This window comes from Myotis yumanensis, unplaced genomic scaffold (assembly GCF_028538775.1).
Source record: "Myotis yumanensis isolate MYYU_CA2020_CCGP unplaced genomic scaffold, mMyoYum1.0.hap1 SCAF_5, whole genome shotgun sequence".
NCBI lineage: Eukaryota > Metazoa > Chordata > Mammalia > Chiroptera > Vespertilionidae > Myotis > Myotis yumanensis.
The window spans coordinates 84,728,097-84,745,909 of NW_027223756.1; the positions used below are offsets into that span (position 1 = coordinate 84,728,097).

Here is a 17,813-nt window from a genome sequence, read left to right on the forward strand (position 1 = left end):
AAAAAAAGGTCATGGGTTCAGTTCCTGATCAGGGCACATGCCCCAGTTTTGTGTTTGATTCCCAATTGGGGTGTGAATGGGAGTGAACCAATAGATGTTTTTCTCTACCTCTCTCTCTCTCTCCCCTAGCTATCTCTCTAACATCAATAAAAACATACCTCACAGTGCGAATTTAAAAACATGAAATAAAAAACAGCAAAGAAAATAGCTTATATCAAAAGAAAAATGTGCAAAGGACCTGAATAGGTACTTCCCCAAAGAGGACACACAGATGGCCAATACAAATATGAAAAATGAAAATTAAAACCACACTGAAAAATCACCTCACACCTGTCAGAATGGCAATCCTATCTAACAAAGAGGGAATATGCTAATTGACTGTCAGGCCCTCACAAAGATGGCAGCGCCCATAGCCGATAAGGAGGGAATATGCTAATTAACTGCTATGCCCTCAAAGCTGGCGGCACCCAGAGTCACAAGATGGCAGTGCCCAGTCCCCTCAGCCCCGCCAGGGCAGCAGGCCCTGCCAGGCCGCACCTGCCTCCAGAGTCCCTCAGTCCCCTCCACCCCCCAGCCGCCCAAGGCCGGCCCGAGGCGCAGGCAAGTCTCGGATGTCAGCTGCCCAGCCACCCAGTGCCGGCCCAAGGTGCATGCAAGCCTCAAATGGCGGCTGCCCAGCCGCCCAGGGCTGCCCGAGGCTCAGGTAACCAGGGCAGGCCAAGGCTTTTGCTGCTGACAGTGGCAGCAGCAGAAGTGTGATGGGGGTGTTGTCTTCCCCTAATCGCCAGATCACCTGACGCCCCTGAGGGCTCCAGGACTGTGAGAGCAGGCAGGCCAGGCTGAGGGATGCCCCCCTCCAGTGCATGAATTTTCATGCAGCGGAACTATAGTCATCAATAAAGGCACAAAGTGCAAGTGTCAGTATGGAGTTTCCTCTAAATTTAAATATACAACTGACTCATAACCAGTTGGGGAGCACATGAGACTTGGTTAGAAAGTTTGTAAAAAATTATTAACATGCGGGAGAGGATATGCGTGTGTTTCTACCCCCACAGGGCACTGTGGATTCCAGCTCAACAGATTAAACCCTGCCAAGGCATGGCACGAGACCAACCCTCTTCCAAAAATGAAGAATTTGGGCCTGAGGACTCCACAGCCCCGAATGATGCACCTTCCCAGGACCCAAATGGTCCAGGGAATAACCTGGGGGATGATGATGAGGTTGATGACAGAGGCTGAGCAATTATTGGAGTGTATTCACACTCTACACATTCCAGATAATTAACCATTCCTCTTTTTTGTCTTTCTCATAGCTTGTAAATTCGGAACCGGAGCGGTAAATGCAATTCACAAAATCTGATAATCCAAAGCAGAAAGTTCACTGCCTCTCTTCTACCAATACATTCAGCAAAACAAAAAAGGGGAGGATGACAGGCAGCACTCGAGACTTGGTTGGAAAGTTTGTAAGGACATTCCGAGAAAAAAGCAATGTGTGGAAGACTGCCTGCCTTTTATGGAAATTCCAACTTAGGGGAGGGCTGAAGGCAGTGACCGTAATTATTCCTTGACCTTTCCAAACAATTCTATGCACACGCAGACACTAGGTGTTTACTGGAATCCTTATACTTAATCTTTGGGGGTCCTTGCTTAAAGGATATTACAAACACAAGTGTCCTCCCAAAATTACTTACCTTACCGATCATATCTGAAAGATAAACTTTATCTTAAACTGCTGTTACAATAAAAGCCTAACAAGGCAGGCAATCGAGGCTGCCTGGATTCCTTTAGCCAGGCAGTACCTTAGGCCTCTCTTTCACAGCAAACTTTGTGTCAGAGTAATCCATTCATCTGTCCCTCAGGGTCTGCAGGTCAGCCCAGCAATGACCCAGACATTTCACTTCTGGGAATATATCCAAAAAAACTCAAAACACTAATGCAAAAAAAAAAAAAAAAATGCAACCCCTGCCTTCATTGTAGCATTATTTATAATAGCCCAGATTTGGAAGAAGCACAAGTGTCCATCAGGAGGTAAGTAGATAAAAAAGCCGTGGTAGAAGTCAATTGAATATTACTCAGCAGTAAAAATGAAGGAAATCTTACCCTTTGTGACAGCATGAATAGACCTGGAGTGCATTATGGTAAGTGAAGAAAACAAGTAAGAAAAACACAAACATCACATGCATTCATTGATATTAGGAATGTAAAGAAGAGAAACTAACGAAGTATACAGAGACTCATAGATACAGAGAACAGACTGACAGCTGTCAGGGGGGAGGGAATGAAAACAGGGGGAGGGATTAAGCAACACAAACAAACTCTTAGACTCAGACAACAGCATTGGGTACCAGAGGGAACAGGGAGTGTGAGGAGCTAGAAGAGGGTAAAGGGGAGGATTAAATGGTGATGGAAGGAGACTTTGGGTGGGGAACACACAATACAATGTACACATGATGTTATGGAATTGTACACTTAAAATTTATATAATTTTATTAGCCAATGTCATCCCAATAGTTTTTAAAAAATTCTTCAATTTGTAGACATAAAACTTACAAAAGTGATTTTCTCCAAAAACTTGAAGCTACTCTAGGGGCTCTTCTCCCAACTGGTCTCATTTCTGACCTCACCTGTGAGTTCCAGCAGCAGCAGGACAGTCTATCTCAGGCACAGGACATGCCCAACAGCATAATTCCCCTAAATGCTGCTCCCAGAGAGACATCATACCCACTGATGTCTATGTATAGGGGACAGAGAAAAGGTTCCCACTCACCACTTGTGATGCCAGAAAAAACAATGATCTATTACCTCTCTTGTGTTAGGTCCAGGGAGGGGAAGGAGTAAGATAAGCTCCCGGTTGAACCCTAATTGCTTTTTCTACAGAGCAGGGATTGGGAACCTCATTTCTCCCGAGGGCCATTTGGATAGTAACAACATCAATCATGGGCCATACAATATCATCAACTTACGAATTAGCCTGCTCTATTTGGTCACACATTTATTTAACTGGCAGAGCCAGAGCAAATGACTCCAGAACCACTTTCAAGTGGGCCCAATACCATACTCTGCCTGCCAATTGCCTAGAAATGCATGAAAGCTCCCACTCTGGTACAGTGAAGTGAGGCGCAACAGGCTCAGCAATGCCACATGGGGCAGCACAGCTCCCAGCACCATCCGCCCACATTGACTTGTTTCAGTGTGGATGAGAGTGATGCTGGTGTGTCGCACCCCTCACACCCACACCAGGAGAGCAGGACAAGCCTTAGGACTCACACAGAGGTCTCTAAGGAGGGCCGGGCTGGCCTCTCAAGCAGCTGAGACCTGGCTTCAGAGCCAGAAATGGAGCCTGGTGTGGTCATGGTCCGGGGCAAGAGTTCTGCACAGGCAGGGACCCTGTGGTTGGAATCACCTGCCTGCTCTATAGGAGACACCACCCAGGCTTTCTTATCAGCTTGTTCAAGTGGGAGGCAATAGGGCAGTGATGGCGAACCTTTTGAGCTCGGCGTGTCAGCATTTTGAAAAACCCTAACTTAACTCTGGTGCCGTGTCACATATAGAAATTTTTTGATATTTGCAACCATAGTATAAAAAAGATTTATATATTTTTGATATTTATTTTATATATTTAAATGCCATTTTACAAAGAAAAATCAAACAAAAAAATGAGTTCACGTGTCATAGGTTCGCCATCACTGCAATAGGGACAAGAGCGGACTAAGGCTCAAGCTGTCAGCAGGCAACCCACCAAAAAATGCATAGTTTGCCCGAACCACATGGTTCAGTGTTTGAGCATCCACATATGAACCAGGAGGTCACAGTTCCATCCCTGTTCAGGGCAGATGATCAGTCACAGTTTCGATCCCCAGTGGGGAGGGGGCGGGACAGGAGGCAGTTTATGGATTATTCTCTTTCATGATTGATATTTCTATCTCTCTCTCCCTCTCCCTTCCTCTCTAAAACCAATAAAGATACATATATTTTTAAATGAATAGTCCAAGTGCTAATTACAAGGTAAGAAAAACCCTCGGATCTTGTGCTCTGCTGGGGAGTCAGCTGCCTGGGCCTGTGTGTGGGCAGACTCTAAGGTGTCAGTGACTGAGTTGTGCCTCTGGGAAGGGGTCATTCCCCCAAAGTTTCCTATGAACCTGACTGGTGCCGCCCCCTCAAGAGAGATGCCCTAGGCCAGTGGTCGGCAAACTCATTAGTCAACAGAGCCAAATATCAACAGTACAATGATTGAAATTTCTTTTGAGAGCCAAATTTTTTACTTAAACTATATAGGTAGGTACATTGTTATTAACTTAATTAGGGTACTCCTAAGCTGGCCTTTGCTAAAAACGTCCTCAATCTGATTGAGGTACGTTCGCTGAGGTCGACCCCTTCCAATTCTCCCATCCACACTCGTCTTGTATACTTGTTTCTCTATCTCCTTTTGTTCATCCTCTTTATATGTCCAAACCAACACAACATACCTTTCTCAATCCTCGACGCTACATCTTCTTTCACTCACCTCCACAACATTCCCTAAAATTAACTAACCACTGCACAGTGAGACTGCTGACTGACTGGCTCACTCAACTCGTGCATGAATTGCTCGAGCCTCCCCCGCGCTGTGTATCCCGCAGCCCGCCTGCACTGTGTCTCCTGGTGCCTGACCGAACGACCAACACCCCCCACTTCTTCTAACGCCACTTCTTCTAAATAGACTTGCCCAGGCCGAAAACCGACTTCTGCGCATGGGCCAGGAAGTTTCAATAGTACTGTACATGCGCACCCCCACGTGGTATTTTGTGGAACAGCCACACTCAAGGGGCCAAAGAGCCGCATGTGGCTCGCGAGCTGTGGTTTGCTGACCACTGCCCTAGTCCCACCTCTGGACTCCCAGCAGCACGCCCTTCCTGGGGGCTCCACCATGCTGAGATGTGGGCAGAATCCAGGACAGCCTGAGTTGGGTGCTCAAGGCTGAGTGCCACTCCACCCACCTTCCCCCAAGCCTAATGGGCACCTCCCCCTCAAGGGAGACCCCAAGCCCCACCCGCCTCACACTTAGTGGGCCTGTCCTGCAGAGATCAAGTTCCTGGAGGATCTGGCACAGACTGAGTTATGTGGCTCTAGGTCTGGGGCCTGTACACAGTACTACTCCCTTCACATGGTCTAATTTTGGTCCATTTGCATCTGATAAACTGCTGGCCTCATCCTGAGGACTTCCTGAGGCCCTGCCCCACCACAGCGGTGTGAAGCATCCAGCGGTAGCGGGTAGACTTGGTATACGTTGGGATATTTGCTAAGAAATGATCAAAACTCAATTTAGGGGTAACTGGAGAAACAGTGCTGGAGGGACCAGCATATGTGGGCAGTGAGTCTTAAGTTGCACTTTTCTTTGTCTTTTTTTTAAATATATTTTATTGGTTTTTTTACAGAGAGGAAGGGAGAGGGATAGAGAGTTAGAAACATCGATGAGAGAGAAACATCAATCAGCTGCCTCCTGCACACCTTCTACTGGGGATGTGCCCACAACCAAGGTACATGCCCTTGACTGTCACTCTAGTCACTGAGCCAAACCGGTTAGGGCTGCACTTTTGTATTTTACAGGTGTATTGCAAAAAAAATGCAGAAATTTACACACTACTTTTAACCATTCTAGAATTTAATTCCTTTAAATAATAACAGTTTAACTCCTAAAATGTATTGAATTTTCAGACATTTACATAATGTTCTCATAGTTGTCACATCAACTACAATAAAAATTCAATGATGTAACCATTTTTAAGATTCTCTAGAGCAGTGATTCTCAACCTGTGGGTCGCGACCCCTTTAGGGGTCGAATGGCCCTTTCACAGGGGTCGGCTAAGACCATCGGAAAACACATATATAATTACATATTGTTTTTGTGATTAATCACTATGCTTTAATTATGTTCAATTTGTAACAATGAAAATACATCCTGCACATCAGATATTTACATTATGATTCATAACAGTAGCAAAATTACAGTTATGAAGTAGCAACAAAAATAATTTTATGGTTGGGGGTCACCACAACATGAGGAACTGTGTGAAAGGGTCCCGGCATTAGGAAGGTTGAGAACCACTGCTCTAGAGACATGCCATACAAACAGTTATCTAAAAATAAAAAAAATGTGCCCTGTAGGTGTGGCTCAGTGGTGGAGTGTTGACCCATGAACCAGGAGATCATGGTTAGATTCCCACTCAGGGACAAGCCTGAGTTTTGGGCAGGCTTGATTCCCAGTAGGGGGCATGCAGGAGGAAGCCAATCAATGAATCTCTCTCACCATTGATGTTTCTGTCTCTCCCTCTCTTTCCTCTCTGAAATCAATAAAAATATATTTAGGAAAATAAAAATGTGCCTGAAAACTTAAATACATTCATTTCACATTTGAAGTTTCTCTTGCATAAAAGGGAAAAGAAAAATCTGTTTGCTTTCACAAATTGCCTTGCTTTTTTCATGTTAACTCTCTCTCTCTTTTGTTAATTCTCAACCAAGGATAATTTTCCACTGATTTTTAGAGAGAGTGGAAGAGAGAGGGAAAGACAGAGATAAATATCTATGTAGGAGAAACACATCGATTGGTTGCCTCCTGCACATGGCCAGACCAGGGCCTGGGCCAGGGAGGAGCCAGCAATCAAGTATATGCCCTTGTTCAGAAACAAATGTGGGACACGTCGATTCACTGAGGTAAACCAGCTAGAGCCGTCTCTCTTGCTCTCATTTTCTCTCTCTCTCTCTCTCTCTCTCTTTCTGTGTGTGTGTGTGTGTGTGTGTGTGTGTGTATATATGTATGTATTTTTAATATATTTGAGAGAGGAAAGAAGAGTGAGATAGAGAGAAACATCAGTGATGAGAGAATCATTGATCGTCTGCCTCCTGCATGCCTCCTACTAGGGATCAAGCCTGCAACTCTGGCATGTGCCCTGACCAGAATGGATCAGTGACCTGCTTCGTAGGTTGACACTCACCACTGCGCGACTCTGCCGGGAAGTATCAATATTTCTCTCTCTTTTTTCTACCTGGTACATTCAATCAATGGACATTTTCATTCTCAAGGAAACTAGAGTGAAAGGGCTTCCCAAGTCAGTGGATAAAGAATGTGAAAGAAACACATACATTGGATTCAGCTCAAATGAGCAGCCTGCTTCCCATAGGACAGAAGGAAAGCCAGTTTCAGAAGGTTCCATATTCTAGACCAGTGACCCCACCCTATAACAAAGAAACAGAATTTCCGGAGGATGAGGCCCAGAAATCAGGATTTTAAAAAGATTCCCAGGTGATTCTAATGTGCAGCCAAGGTTGAGAACCACTGTTCTAGACTCTCCTGACTGAGACAGAACCCCTGGAGGGTTACAGTCCTCAGGGAAGCAGAGGAGGGACACCTGAGCAGCCACCCCAGGAATGAAGTCTGGGAGCTCCGATACCTCCTCTCCCTGGGGAATAATGGACATGTGCTAGGCAGTTAGACAGACATGAGCAGAGCAAGGAGAATGGGCCAGGGGCAGAAGGTCATGCCCAGCAACAGACAACTGTAGGCTGTGACGTCATCGCCAGGAGACCTTTCATCCCGTAGCATATCGCTGGCCGTGCAGTTTAGACCCTGGACCTTTTCCCCCTAAAGATAACCTCTAGGCCACACTTCTATTTTAGCTGCAGGCCCAGAAAAGCAGCAAAACCAGAAAAGCGATGCCAGGGCTGACCTGAGGACCAGCTGCATTGAATGATGACCTGTGCTCTGGCCACAACCAATCAATCAGTGGAGACCTAGACTGTGAAGGGAAACATCTGGAAAGCTGCTGAATATTCTATTGAGATTTCCCCTGGGCCCTCCCTTAAAATCTCCACCCTTAAAACCTTAGGACAGAGAACCCAGCTCGCTCTCCTTCCTGGGAGCATGTCCCAACCTCTCCTCACCCACCCATCCCCGCAGGCATGTAACAGCTACCTTTCTCACTTCTAAGAGCCAAGGGCCCTTCCATTACCTCTGTAACTTGTTTCCTAAACCCATGCCTTCTAAGAATTTCTTCTTCTACTTCTGTGATTTCCCAATTAAATGTTCTCTTATAGTGTGAGTCTTGGCTCCGAATTCATTCCCAGCCAGAATTCAAGCACCTATGTTGCTGAACCCAGATCCAGTTCAACCCCATGGGTCTAACATGAGGTGCTGTTCCCGCCATGCCTCCGCCAACAGACGTGCTCCCTCTCTCAGGCTTCAGCTCACAGTGAGGGGGTGCTCAGCTGGATTCAGTGTAAGGTTCTGATCCAAACGAACTCCCAATGTCACAGTCCCTAACCCAGGACACACACTCCTGACTTTCCCAGATTTCTCAATGTGCACCCACACCCTGGATGCAAAACTTCACCCGATGCCTAGAAACAGGCCCAGGGGGACCACAACTAAAACCTCAGAAGGGGCATCACCCACTCCCGCAGGTGCACTTGCTTCCCAAGCTTTCAAGTGTGGTAGCTTCTCTCACTGTAAAGGCTCCCTCCATGGAGTTGTGAGCAGGTAGGACACCTGCAGGGAGAGGCTCCCCAGGAAGATCAGTGGGCCTTCAAGTACTTCCCTTGGCAGGCTCAAGGGTGTAGGGGGCTTCCTTAGCTTAAGGCACCTGGCCTCGGACCCCTGCTCCCCTCTGACGTTGCTCTGGGCCACCACTGACGTTTCAAGCGACAAAAACCCAGAGGTGGAGAAAAGGGAACCCTACTACACTGCAGGTGGGAATGGAGATTGGTAGAAACTTCATGGAAAACAGTATGGAGTTTCCTAAAAAATTAAATATGGATTTGCCATTTGACTCAGTCATCCCACTTCTAGGTATATATCCTAAGAAACCCAGAAACATCTATTAGAAACAATGTATGCACCCCTATGTTCATAGCAGCACAATTTACAATAGCTAAGATCTGGGAACAAAGTGCCCATCAGTAGATGAGTGGATAAAAGAAGCTGTGGTACATTTAGACCATGGAATACTATGCAGCAGTAAAAAAAAAAAATAATAATCTCTTAAGTTTTGAGACAGCATGGAGGGATCTGGAGAGTATTATTCTAAGTGAAATAAGTCACTCAGAGAAAGACAAGTATCACGTGATCTCACTTATGTGTGGAATCTAAGTAACAAAAAATAAACCGATAGAAGGAGTGGATCCAGAGACATGGAAGCATGGAAGAGAGTAGAGAATCTCAGAGGGAAGGCGGGGGAGGGTAGGTGGGATGTAATCAACCAAAGGCCTTGCATGCATGTATGCATAACCCATAATACAGACAGTAAGTTGCTAAACACCTGGGGTAGGGGACGAGATGAGGGGTTGGTGGGGGGAAAGGGAGAGGGCTGGAGAGGGTCAATGGGGAAAAAAAAAAGGTGACATATGTAATAATATCAACAATAAGAAAATTAAGCCGAAACCGGTTTGGCTCGGTGGATAGAGCGTCGGCCTGCGGACTGAAGGGTCCCAGGTTCGATTCCGGTCAAGGGCATGTACCTGGGTTGCGGGCACATCCCCAGTGGGAGATGTGCAGGAGGCAGCTGATCGATGCTTCTCTCTCATCGATGTTTCTAACTCTCTATCTCTCTCCCTTCCTCTCTGTAAAAAAATCAATAAAATATATTTAAAAAAAAAAAAAAAAGAAAATTAAAAAAAAAACACGGAAGTAGCTTTCTTTCCCATCTTGCAAGATGGCGGGTAAAAAGAGAACTGAGAAGCCAGATACTAAGGAGAAGAAGCCTGACACTAAGGAGAAGAAACCTGAAGCCAAGAAGAAGGCCGAGGCCAGCGGCAAGGTTAAGGCGCCTAAGAAGGGGAAGCCCCACTGCAGCCGAAACCCCGTCCTCGTCAGAGGAATTGGCAGATACTCCCGGTCGGCTATGTATTCGAGAAAGGCCATGTACAAGAAGTTATTAGGCCCCTAAATCCAGGATTGAAAAGAAAAAGGAGGAGAAAGTTCTTGCTACTGTCACAAAACCAGTTGATGGCAACAAGAATGGTGGTACCTGCCCTAACTGGTCTGGCTCAGTGGATAGAGCGTCGGCCTGCGGACTGAAGGGTCCCAGGTTCGATTCCAGTCAAGGGCATGCACCTTGGTTGCGGTCACATCCCCAGTAGGGGGTGTGCAGGAGGCAGCTGATCAATGTTTCTCTCTCATTGATCTTTCTAACTCTCTATCCCTCTCCCTTCCTCTCTGTAAAAAAAATCAATAATATATATTTTTTTAAATCCAATACCCTTAAAAAAAAAATGAATGGTGGTAACCGAGTGGTTAAACTCCGCAAAATGCCTAGATATTATCCTACTGAAGATGTGCCTCCGAAAGCTGTTGAGCCATGGCAAGAAACCCTTCAGTCAGCGTGTGAGGAGATTGTGGACCAGCATGACTCCTGGGACCATTCTGATCATCCTCACTGGGAGCCACAGAGGCAAGAGGGTGGTTTTCCTGAAGCAGCTGGGCAGTGGCTTGCTACTTGTGACTGGACCTCTGTCCCTCAATCGAGTTCCTCTTTGTAGAACACACCAGAAATTTGTCATCGCCACCTCCACCAAAATTCATATCAGTGGTGTGAAAACCCCAAACATCTCAAGAAGAAGCAGCTGCGCAAGCCCAGGCACCAGGAGGGTGAGATCTTCGACACAGAGTAAGAAATACGAGATTACAGAATAGCGCAAGGTTGACCAGAAAGCTGTGGACTCACAAATTCTGCCAAAAATCAAAGCTGTTTCTCAGCTCCAGGGCTACCTCCGCTCTCTATTCACTCTCACCAATGGGCTTTATCCTCATAAACTGGTGTTCTGAATTTCTTATGAGAACCCGATTAAATAACTGATATGTTTTAAAAAAACAAAAATGGAAGTACACGCCCTAGCCGGTTTGGCTAAGTGGACAGAGCATCAGCATGCAGAGCAAAGGGTCCCAGGTTCGATTCCGATCAAGGGAATGTAACTTGGTTGCAGGCTCCTCCCCCGCCCAGCTCTGGTAGGGGCTCCTGTAGGAGGCAACCAATTGATGTGTTTTTCTCTCACATCAATGTTTCTCTCTGTCTTTCCTTCTCTCTTCCACTCTCCCTAAAAAAATCAATGGAAAAATATCCTCGGGCCCTAACCACTTTGGCTCAGTGGATAGAGCATTGGCCTTCAGACTGAAGGGTCCCAAGTCAAGGGCATGTACCTTGGTTGCAGGGACATCCCCAGCAGGGAATGTGCAGGAGGCAGCTAAATTGATGTTTCTATCTCATCAATGTTTCTAACTCTCTATCCCTCTCCCTTCCTCTCTGTAAAAAATCAATAAAATATATTAAAAAAAAGAAAAAATATCCTCAGGTGAGGATTAACAAACAAAAACAACAACAACAAAAAGGAAGCACAAATTGGTAGTTACAAAATAGTCAGGGGGATGTAAAGTACAGCGCAGGAAATATAGTCAATAATATTCTATTAACCATGTGTGATATCTCATGGGTATTCGACTTTGTAACTTATGTACATGTCTAATCACCATGTTGACACTGGAAACTAATATATTGTGTTGACTTATTGAAAAAGAAATTTAAGCCCTAGCCAGTATGGCTCAGTGAATAGAGCGTCAGCTTGTGGACTGAAGGGTCCCGGGTTCAATTCTGGTCAACGGCACACACCTTGGATGCAAGCGGCCCTCCCCCAGCCTTGCCCTGGTCGGGGCACGTGCAGGAGGCAACTAGTTGATGTGTTTCTCTCACATCAATATTTCTGTCTTTCCCTTTCTCTTCCACTCTCTCTAAAAATCAATGGAAAAATATCCTCGGGTGAGAATTTAAAAAAAATTTTTTTAAAGAAAATGGTGCATGCCGAGGCCGGTTTGGCTCAGTGGATAGAGCATCGGCCTGCGGACTGAGAGGTCCCGGGTTCGATTCCGGTCGGGGGCATGTGCCTGGGTTTCAGGCACCTTCCCAGTGGGAGGTATGCAGGAGGCAGCTGATCGGTGTTTCTCTCTCATCGATGTTTCTAACTATCTCTCCCTTCCTCTCTGTAAAAAATCAATAAAATATATTTTTAAAAAAAAAGAAAATGGTGCATGATTTGGAAACAGCCTAAGTGCCCTTCAGTACATGAGTGGATTCAAGAACTGTGGTACATCTACAATCTACACAATGGGCTACTGCACTGCTATGAAAAAGGAACTTTTACTATTTGCAACAGCATGGATGGACCTGGAGAGCATTATATTAAGCAAAATAAGCCAGTTGGAGAAAGATAAATATCACATGATCTCACTCATATGCAGGAAATAATGAACAAAAACTGATGAACAGACATTAATCCAGAGACTGAACAGACAGTCCAACCTCAGAGAGAAGGCAAGGGAGGGGAGAGGGTTAAGAGATCAACCACAGGCTTGTATGCATGCATATTAGCATAACCAATGGACATGGACACTGGGGCTTGTCCTGGGGGGAGAGAGTGACAGGGGGCAGGGTCAATCTGGAAAAAAAGGAGATAATATGTAATACTTTAAAAAAAAGAAAAAGAAAATGGTGCACATACGCACACAGAGGAATATTACTGTATTATTCAGCCATTAGAAAAAGAAATTCTGCCGAGACCGGTTTGGCTCGGTGGATAGAGCGTCGGCCTGCGGACTGAAAGGTCCCAGGTTCGATTCCGGTCAAGGGCATGTACTTAAGTTGCGGGCACATCCCCAGTGGGAGATGTGCAGGAGGCAGCTGATCGATGTTTCTCTCTCATCGATGTTTCTGGCTCTCTATCTCTCTCCCTTCCTCTCTGTAAAAAAAATCAATAAAATATATTAAAAATAAATAAATAAATAAATAAAAAAAACTTAAAAAAAAAAGAAAAAGAAATTCTGCCGCTTGTAACAACACATTCATGGACCTTGAGGGCAGGATGCTTTGTGAAATAAGTCAGAAAAAGAGAAATGCCATGTGTTCTCACTTATCTGTGGAACCTTTAAAAAAACACCTCCATAGATACAGAGCACAGGCTGATGGTTGCTAGAGGTTCCAGGAGTGGTGTACGGGGGTGCACTGGGGGTCAAATGAATGAAGGGTGTCAAAAGGCACAAACTTCCAGTTATAAAATAAGTCATGGAAATACAGCTTACAGCATGGTGACTGCAGTTAGTAATACTGTATTTCAGATTTGCAAGTTGCTAAGAGTAAATCTTAAAAGTTCTCTTTACAAGAAAAAAATATTCTGTAACTATGTATGATGACAGATGCTAACTAGACTTATTGTGATGATCACTTCGCATTACATACAAATATCAAATCATTATGCTGTACACCTTAAACTAATCTAATGTTGAATGTCAATTGTAACTTAATGAAAAATAAAATCCTTTCTGTGCCCAGTCAGCTCAGCCAAGGGTTCGAAAGCCTGAGTGAGGGCGGTGAAGGATGAAGAAATTACAGACATAGAGAATAAGCTGGGTCTAGGTGGATCTTCCTGTGCCTGGCTGAGGCCACAGAGAGAGATCCAGACGCAAGCTGAGCCTTTATTTTATAGCCAGAGGTAAACAAGGTAGTGGTCACCACAGTTACAGTGTTCTTAGGAGTTTCACTTGTTTTGGCAGCACTTGCTGCACCTCCCACAGCCCATTAGCTACCCAGGAAGGATCTAGGGAGCATCATAAGGTCAAGCCCAACAATGCTAACAAGACTGTGCCCTCTAAGCTGGGACTTGTTTGTGGCTTTGCCAACAGGTCAATCAGAGGCTTAACCCTATAGCCGTGCCTTACACCTTTCTATAAAAAAAAAAAAGATCACAGTGGATTTGAAAAACTGCAATCACCTAGTGATGTCACACCCATCACAATGTCATAGGGAAATGCATTGCTCAGATGTTTATGATGACGCTCGTGTAAACAAGCTCCCTATGCTGCCAGTCCTATGAAAGTCTAGCACACACAGTTACGCTCACTACATAGAATACTTGATGATGAGAAACTGGTTTATGCATTTGCTATACTATCCTCTTTATCTTTGTGTGCTTTCTACTTAGTGACAGAAAACTTTGCTGTGAAGCAGTATGCTGTTTTATGCGGGCAGCAGCCTCAGAAGTTTTGTGTTGACTGTGCCTTTTGATTGCATCACTGAATCCTGGGCTTGATTGAATCTGATTTTTGTAAATTTCCTGGCCTAAGTGTACAGTGTCATAAAGTCTACAGTCGGGTACAGTAACGTCCTAGGCCTTCATATTCACTCACCAATCACTGACTCCTGCAGAGCAGCCACCAGTCCTATAGTCCATTCAGGGTCAGTGCCCCACACGGATGTACCATTTTCTACCTTGGACACCACATTTTTACTGCACCTTTTCATAAATGCTTCCTACCACTGCATTACAATTGCCTACAGCATTCAGTACAGTAGCATGTTGCACAGGTTTGTTGCGTAGGACCCACAGGCTACTACACCATATGGCCTAGGTGTGTAGCAGGCTGCACCATGCAGGTTTGTAAGAGAACTGAAAACAACAAAACTGCCTCAAGATGTCCTTCCCAGGTTCAGGGGTGCAGGACTGTATGTAACTGCAGTTTCAACCTCTCCCGGGACTAAAATTTTAGCCCAGTCACTCTGCAACTTGCTGTTCAACACTAATCTGTCTAAAAAACTCCTGCTGTTCCTTCCCCTAAGGAAGGGTGACCCTGCCTGAAGCAATCCCCTCTTTTCTTTTACTAATAACCTCTCAAAGCCACTTCCTTTCTGCCTATTGTAAACGCCTTTCATTGTGAACAGCTGCTCTGAGATTCTATTTCCTAGATGGGATGCGGCCCGATTCGTGAAAGGGAATCAAGCCAGTCAGACCTTCCAATTTATTCACCTGAAGTTTGTTTTTAACCGTTTGAAAAGCACCACAAAACAAATAGCTGATAAAGACGCTGTGACTCAGAGAAGGGAAGATGGCGCTTAGGATTCGGGGGAGAGACTGGAAATGCAGGCACTTGTTGCAGAGCTAGGCCTGGGGGACGGGAGGGTGCACTTGAGAGCCTGCTCCACAAACATCAAAACTCAGGAGAAAACGGGGTCCTTCTGGGGAGAAAGGAGGGACAGGGGGCCCCACAGACCACAGCTCCTCCCGTGCATGAACCGCGGGGACCGAGTCACCATTGTCCCCAATGGCCCTCCCCGTGGTCACCGCACCGACTGCGGAGCCGCGGGGATGAGGGTGCAGAGCTGCCCAGACGCGCTCCGCAGCCCAAGGCCCTGCCGCGGGGACACACTGGACGCCCGGGTCCCGCCTGCGCCCCACCCTGCGAGCCCGAGGGGCCTGCAGTTTCAGCGGAGCCCCCGGCGCCTCGGGTCCGCAGGCTCCGGACCTGACCGTGGAGAGACGGTCCCGCCACGGCGGCTCCAACCGCCCCTCCTCCCCGTCTCCGCGCCCGGCCGCACACTCACCATTTCTAGTTCCTGGGCCTCCCGAGTCCCGCCTGCAGCTCCCAGCACCTTACAGATCGCAGATGAGGACAGAACAAGGGAGATGAGATCTGACTGAACTTCCGCGTAGTAGCAGAGCGTAGCACCACCCACCTGGCACCCAGCTTCGGTCACCTACATTACGCACCACACGCCCCCTAGCGCCTGAGGTGCACAGGCCTGAGCCCAAAGCAGCCAGATCTCCTGTCCAGGGACCTTTGCACTGAGAGGCAGCGGTGAGAGTCCCCAGGGACCAGTGGTCCTTCCTTGCAAGCCACACACTGAAAAGGCTCCTAATGACTCTGGCTCCATTTTCATCTTTGTTGACAACTGGAGTGTGACGTGTGCATTTGCCAAAAAGGTGCACAGGATCAGGGACCAGGGATGCCTTAGGGTGGTACCTTCCAGAACTACAGTCAGATTCCCAAAGAGCATTGAAACCAGAAACAAGCCATCATTTCCAGCATGAAAAGTGACTTCTGTGCATTTAGAATGGTTAACTTTTGAAAATGTTTTTCACATGAAAAAATGTGTTCCTACTGGTGATTCAGTCACGCTCCTCTGAGGCCATGAGCCAGCCCTTCCTTGTGGTTGTCTTGTGGCCAGTTCCACAGACCTACCCAGAGCAAGTAGATGGGCCAGGCACAGAGGTCACCAGGGTGGGAAGCCCAGGTGTCCAGCAGTGGGCAACCAATTGTAGGGTGGGGCCTGGTCCCCAGGGTGACTTTTCCTCCTCTAGCAGATCACTGGTCCTGGGTTTGGACCCCCTGATCTTCCTCCCTAGAGATAACATCTATGCCTCTTTGTATTTCAGCTCCAGGCCCAGATAAGCAGCAAAATGCCAGGGTTGACATCAGGACCAGCTGCATTGAATAATGACCCCTGTCCTGGTGCCGGCCAATCCATCAGTGGAGGCCACATCCCTGAATGGACACACCTGGAAAGCTACAGAATATTCCATTCAGCTCTTCCCCTGGGACCTCCCCTGAAATCCCCACCCTTAAAACCTTTAGGAAGGAGGACCCAGTGCGCTCTCCCTCCCTGGAGCACACCTGTACCTTCCCCTTCCCCTCCTTCTCCTCCTCCCCCAGGCAGGTTACCATTAGCTTGTGCTCCCAAGCTCCAAGGGCACTTTCTTTACCTCCTTAATGCCTTTCCTGAGCTCATTTCTTCTAAGACTTACTTCTCCTACCTCTGTAATTTACCCTGTAAGTGTTCTCTTACTCTTTGGGTCTTGCTCTGAATTCTTTTGTAGCCAGAACACAAGTACCCAGGCTGCTGAACCCATGTTTGTTCTGAGCCCAGTCAGACACCTGGTGCCATTCCTGTTGCCAGCACAGTTACACAGTTTAATCCTGCAATAATGAGATTTATCTGAAAACTAGGTTCCATCAATGTAAGAATCATTCACACCTCACAAGAATTTTTGTGAGTTTATTGTCAGGAAGCAAAATGTCAATGGATTGAGATATTGTTCTGGAGAATGGAAGTTTTGTGCCTTATCTATAATAATAAAAGTATAATATGCTAATTAGACTAGATGTCCTTTCAGACAAAGCCGGGGCTGTGAGGGAAGCCTGGGTCCCAGGTGCCAGAGGGAAGCTGGTGCCAGCAGCCAGGGGAAGGAAGGCCTATTCTTGCACGAATTTCATCCATCAGTCCTCTAGTTTTATATATTACAATCAGAAGAGAAGATTCGATTGGGTTTCATGAAATCCACTGGTGAGACATTAAGGGGTAAGAGGAGGTGGTTCTTGTAGTCTCCATCATGACAAACACAAGGGGCAGAATAGACTTAGTGTCGCTGCATCCACCTGCACCATGGAAACCATGAGGTCTCAAGACTCACCCTACAAGATGGTCTTTACAGCCAAAGAGCTCCACTTTTAACCTTAGAAGAAAAAAATCTAACCTCACACCTAAAGAAACTAGAAAAACAACAACAAATACAGGCCAAATAAAGGAAATAATAGCCGAAACCAGTTTGGCTCAGTGGATAGAGCATCGGCCTGCGGACTGAAAGGTCCCAGGTTCGATTCCGGTCAAGGGCTTGTACCTGAGTTGCGGGCACATCCCCAGTAGGAGATGTGCAGGAGGCAGCTGATCGATGTTTCTAACTCTCTATCTCTCTCCCTTCCTCTCTGTAAAAAAATTAATAAAATATATATATTTTTTAAATAAAGGAAATAATAAAGAAATGAGTAGCCCAGCCACTGTGAGCGTCGACCCATGTACCAAGAGATCCTTGGTCAATTCCCAATCTGGGAATAAGCCAGGATGTCCAGGTTGCTAGGGCTTGAAACCCAGCGGCGGGCATGCAGGAGGCAGCAGATCTATGTTTCTCTCTCTCTCTCTCTCTCTCTCTCTCTCTTTCTCTCCCCCTGTCTCTTTCTCACTCTCAAA

At 46.4% G+C, this 17,813-nt stretch overlaps 1 protein-coding gene and 1 pseudogene across 2 annotated transcripts in view; one reads left to right on the forward strand and one right to left on the reverse strand.

Moving 5' to 3' along the window:
- Positions 1–15,474, reverse strand: part of LOC139010985 (zinc finger protein 709-like) — a 29,213-nt gene extending 13,739 nt beyond the window's left edge. For both annotated transcript variants that reach the window (XM_070416128.1, XM_070416127.1), the window contains exon 1: positions 15,393–15,474. In XM_070416128.1, the coding sequence (XP_070272229.1) occupies positions 15,393–15,395 (3 nt within the window). In that variant the 5' untranslated portion in view covers positions 15,396–15,474. The remainder of the gene's footprint in view (positions 1–15,392) is intronic.
- On the forward strand, positions 9,684–10,795 carry LOC139010986 (large ribosomal subunit protein eL6-like; annotated as a pseudogene).
- Positions 15,475–17,813: the final 2,339 nt, after the last annotated feature.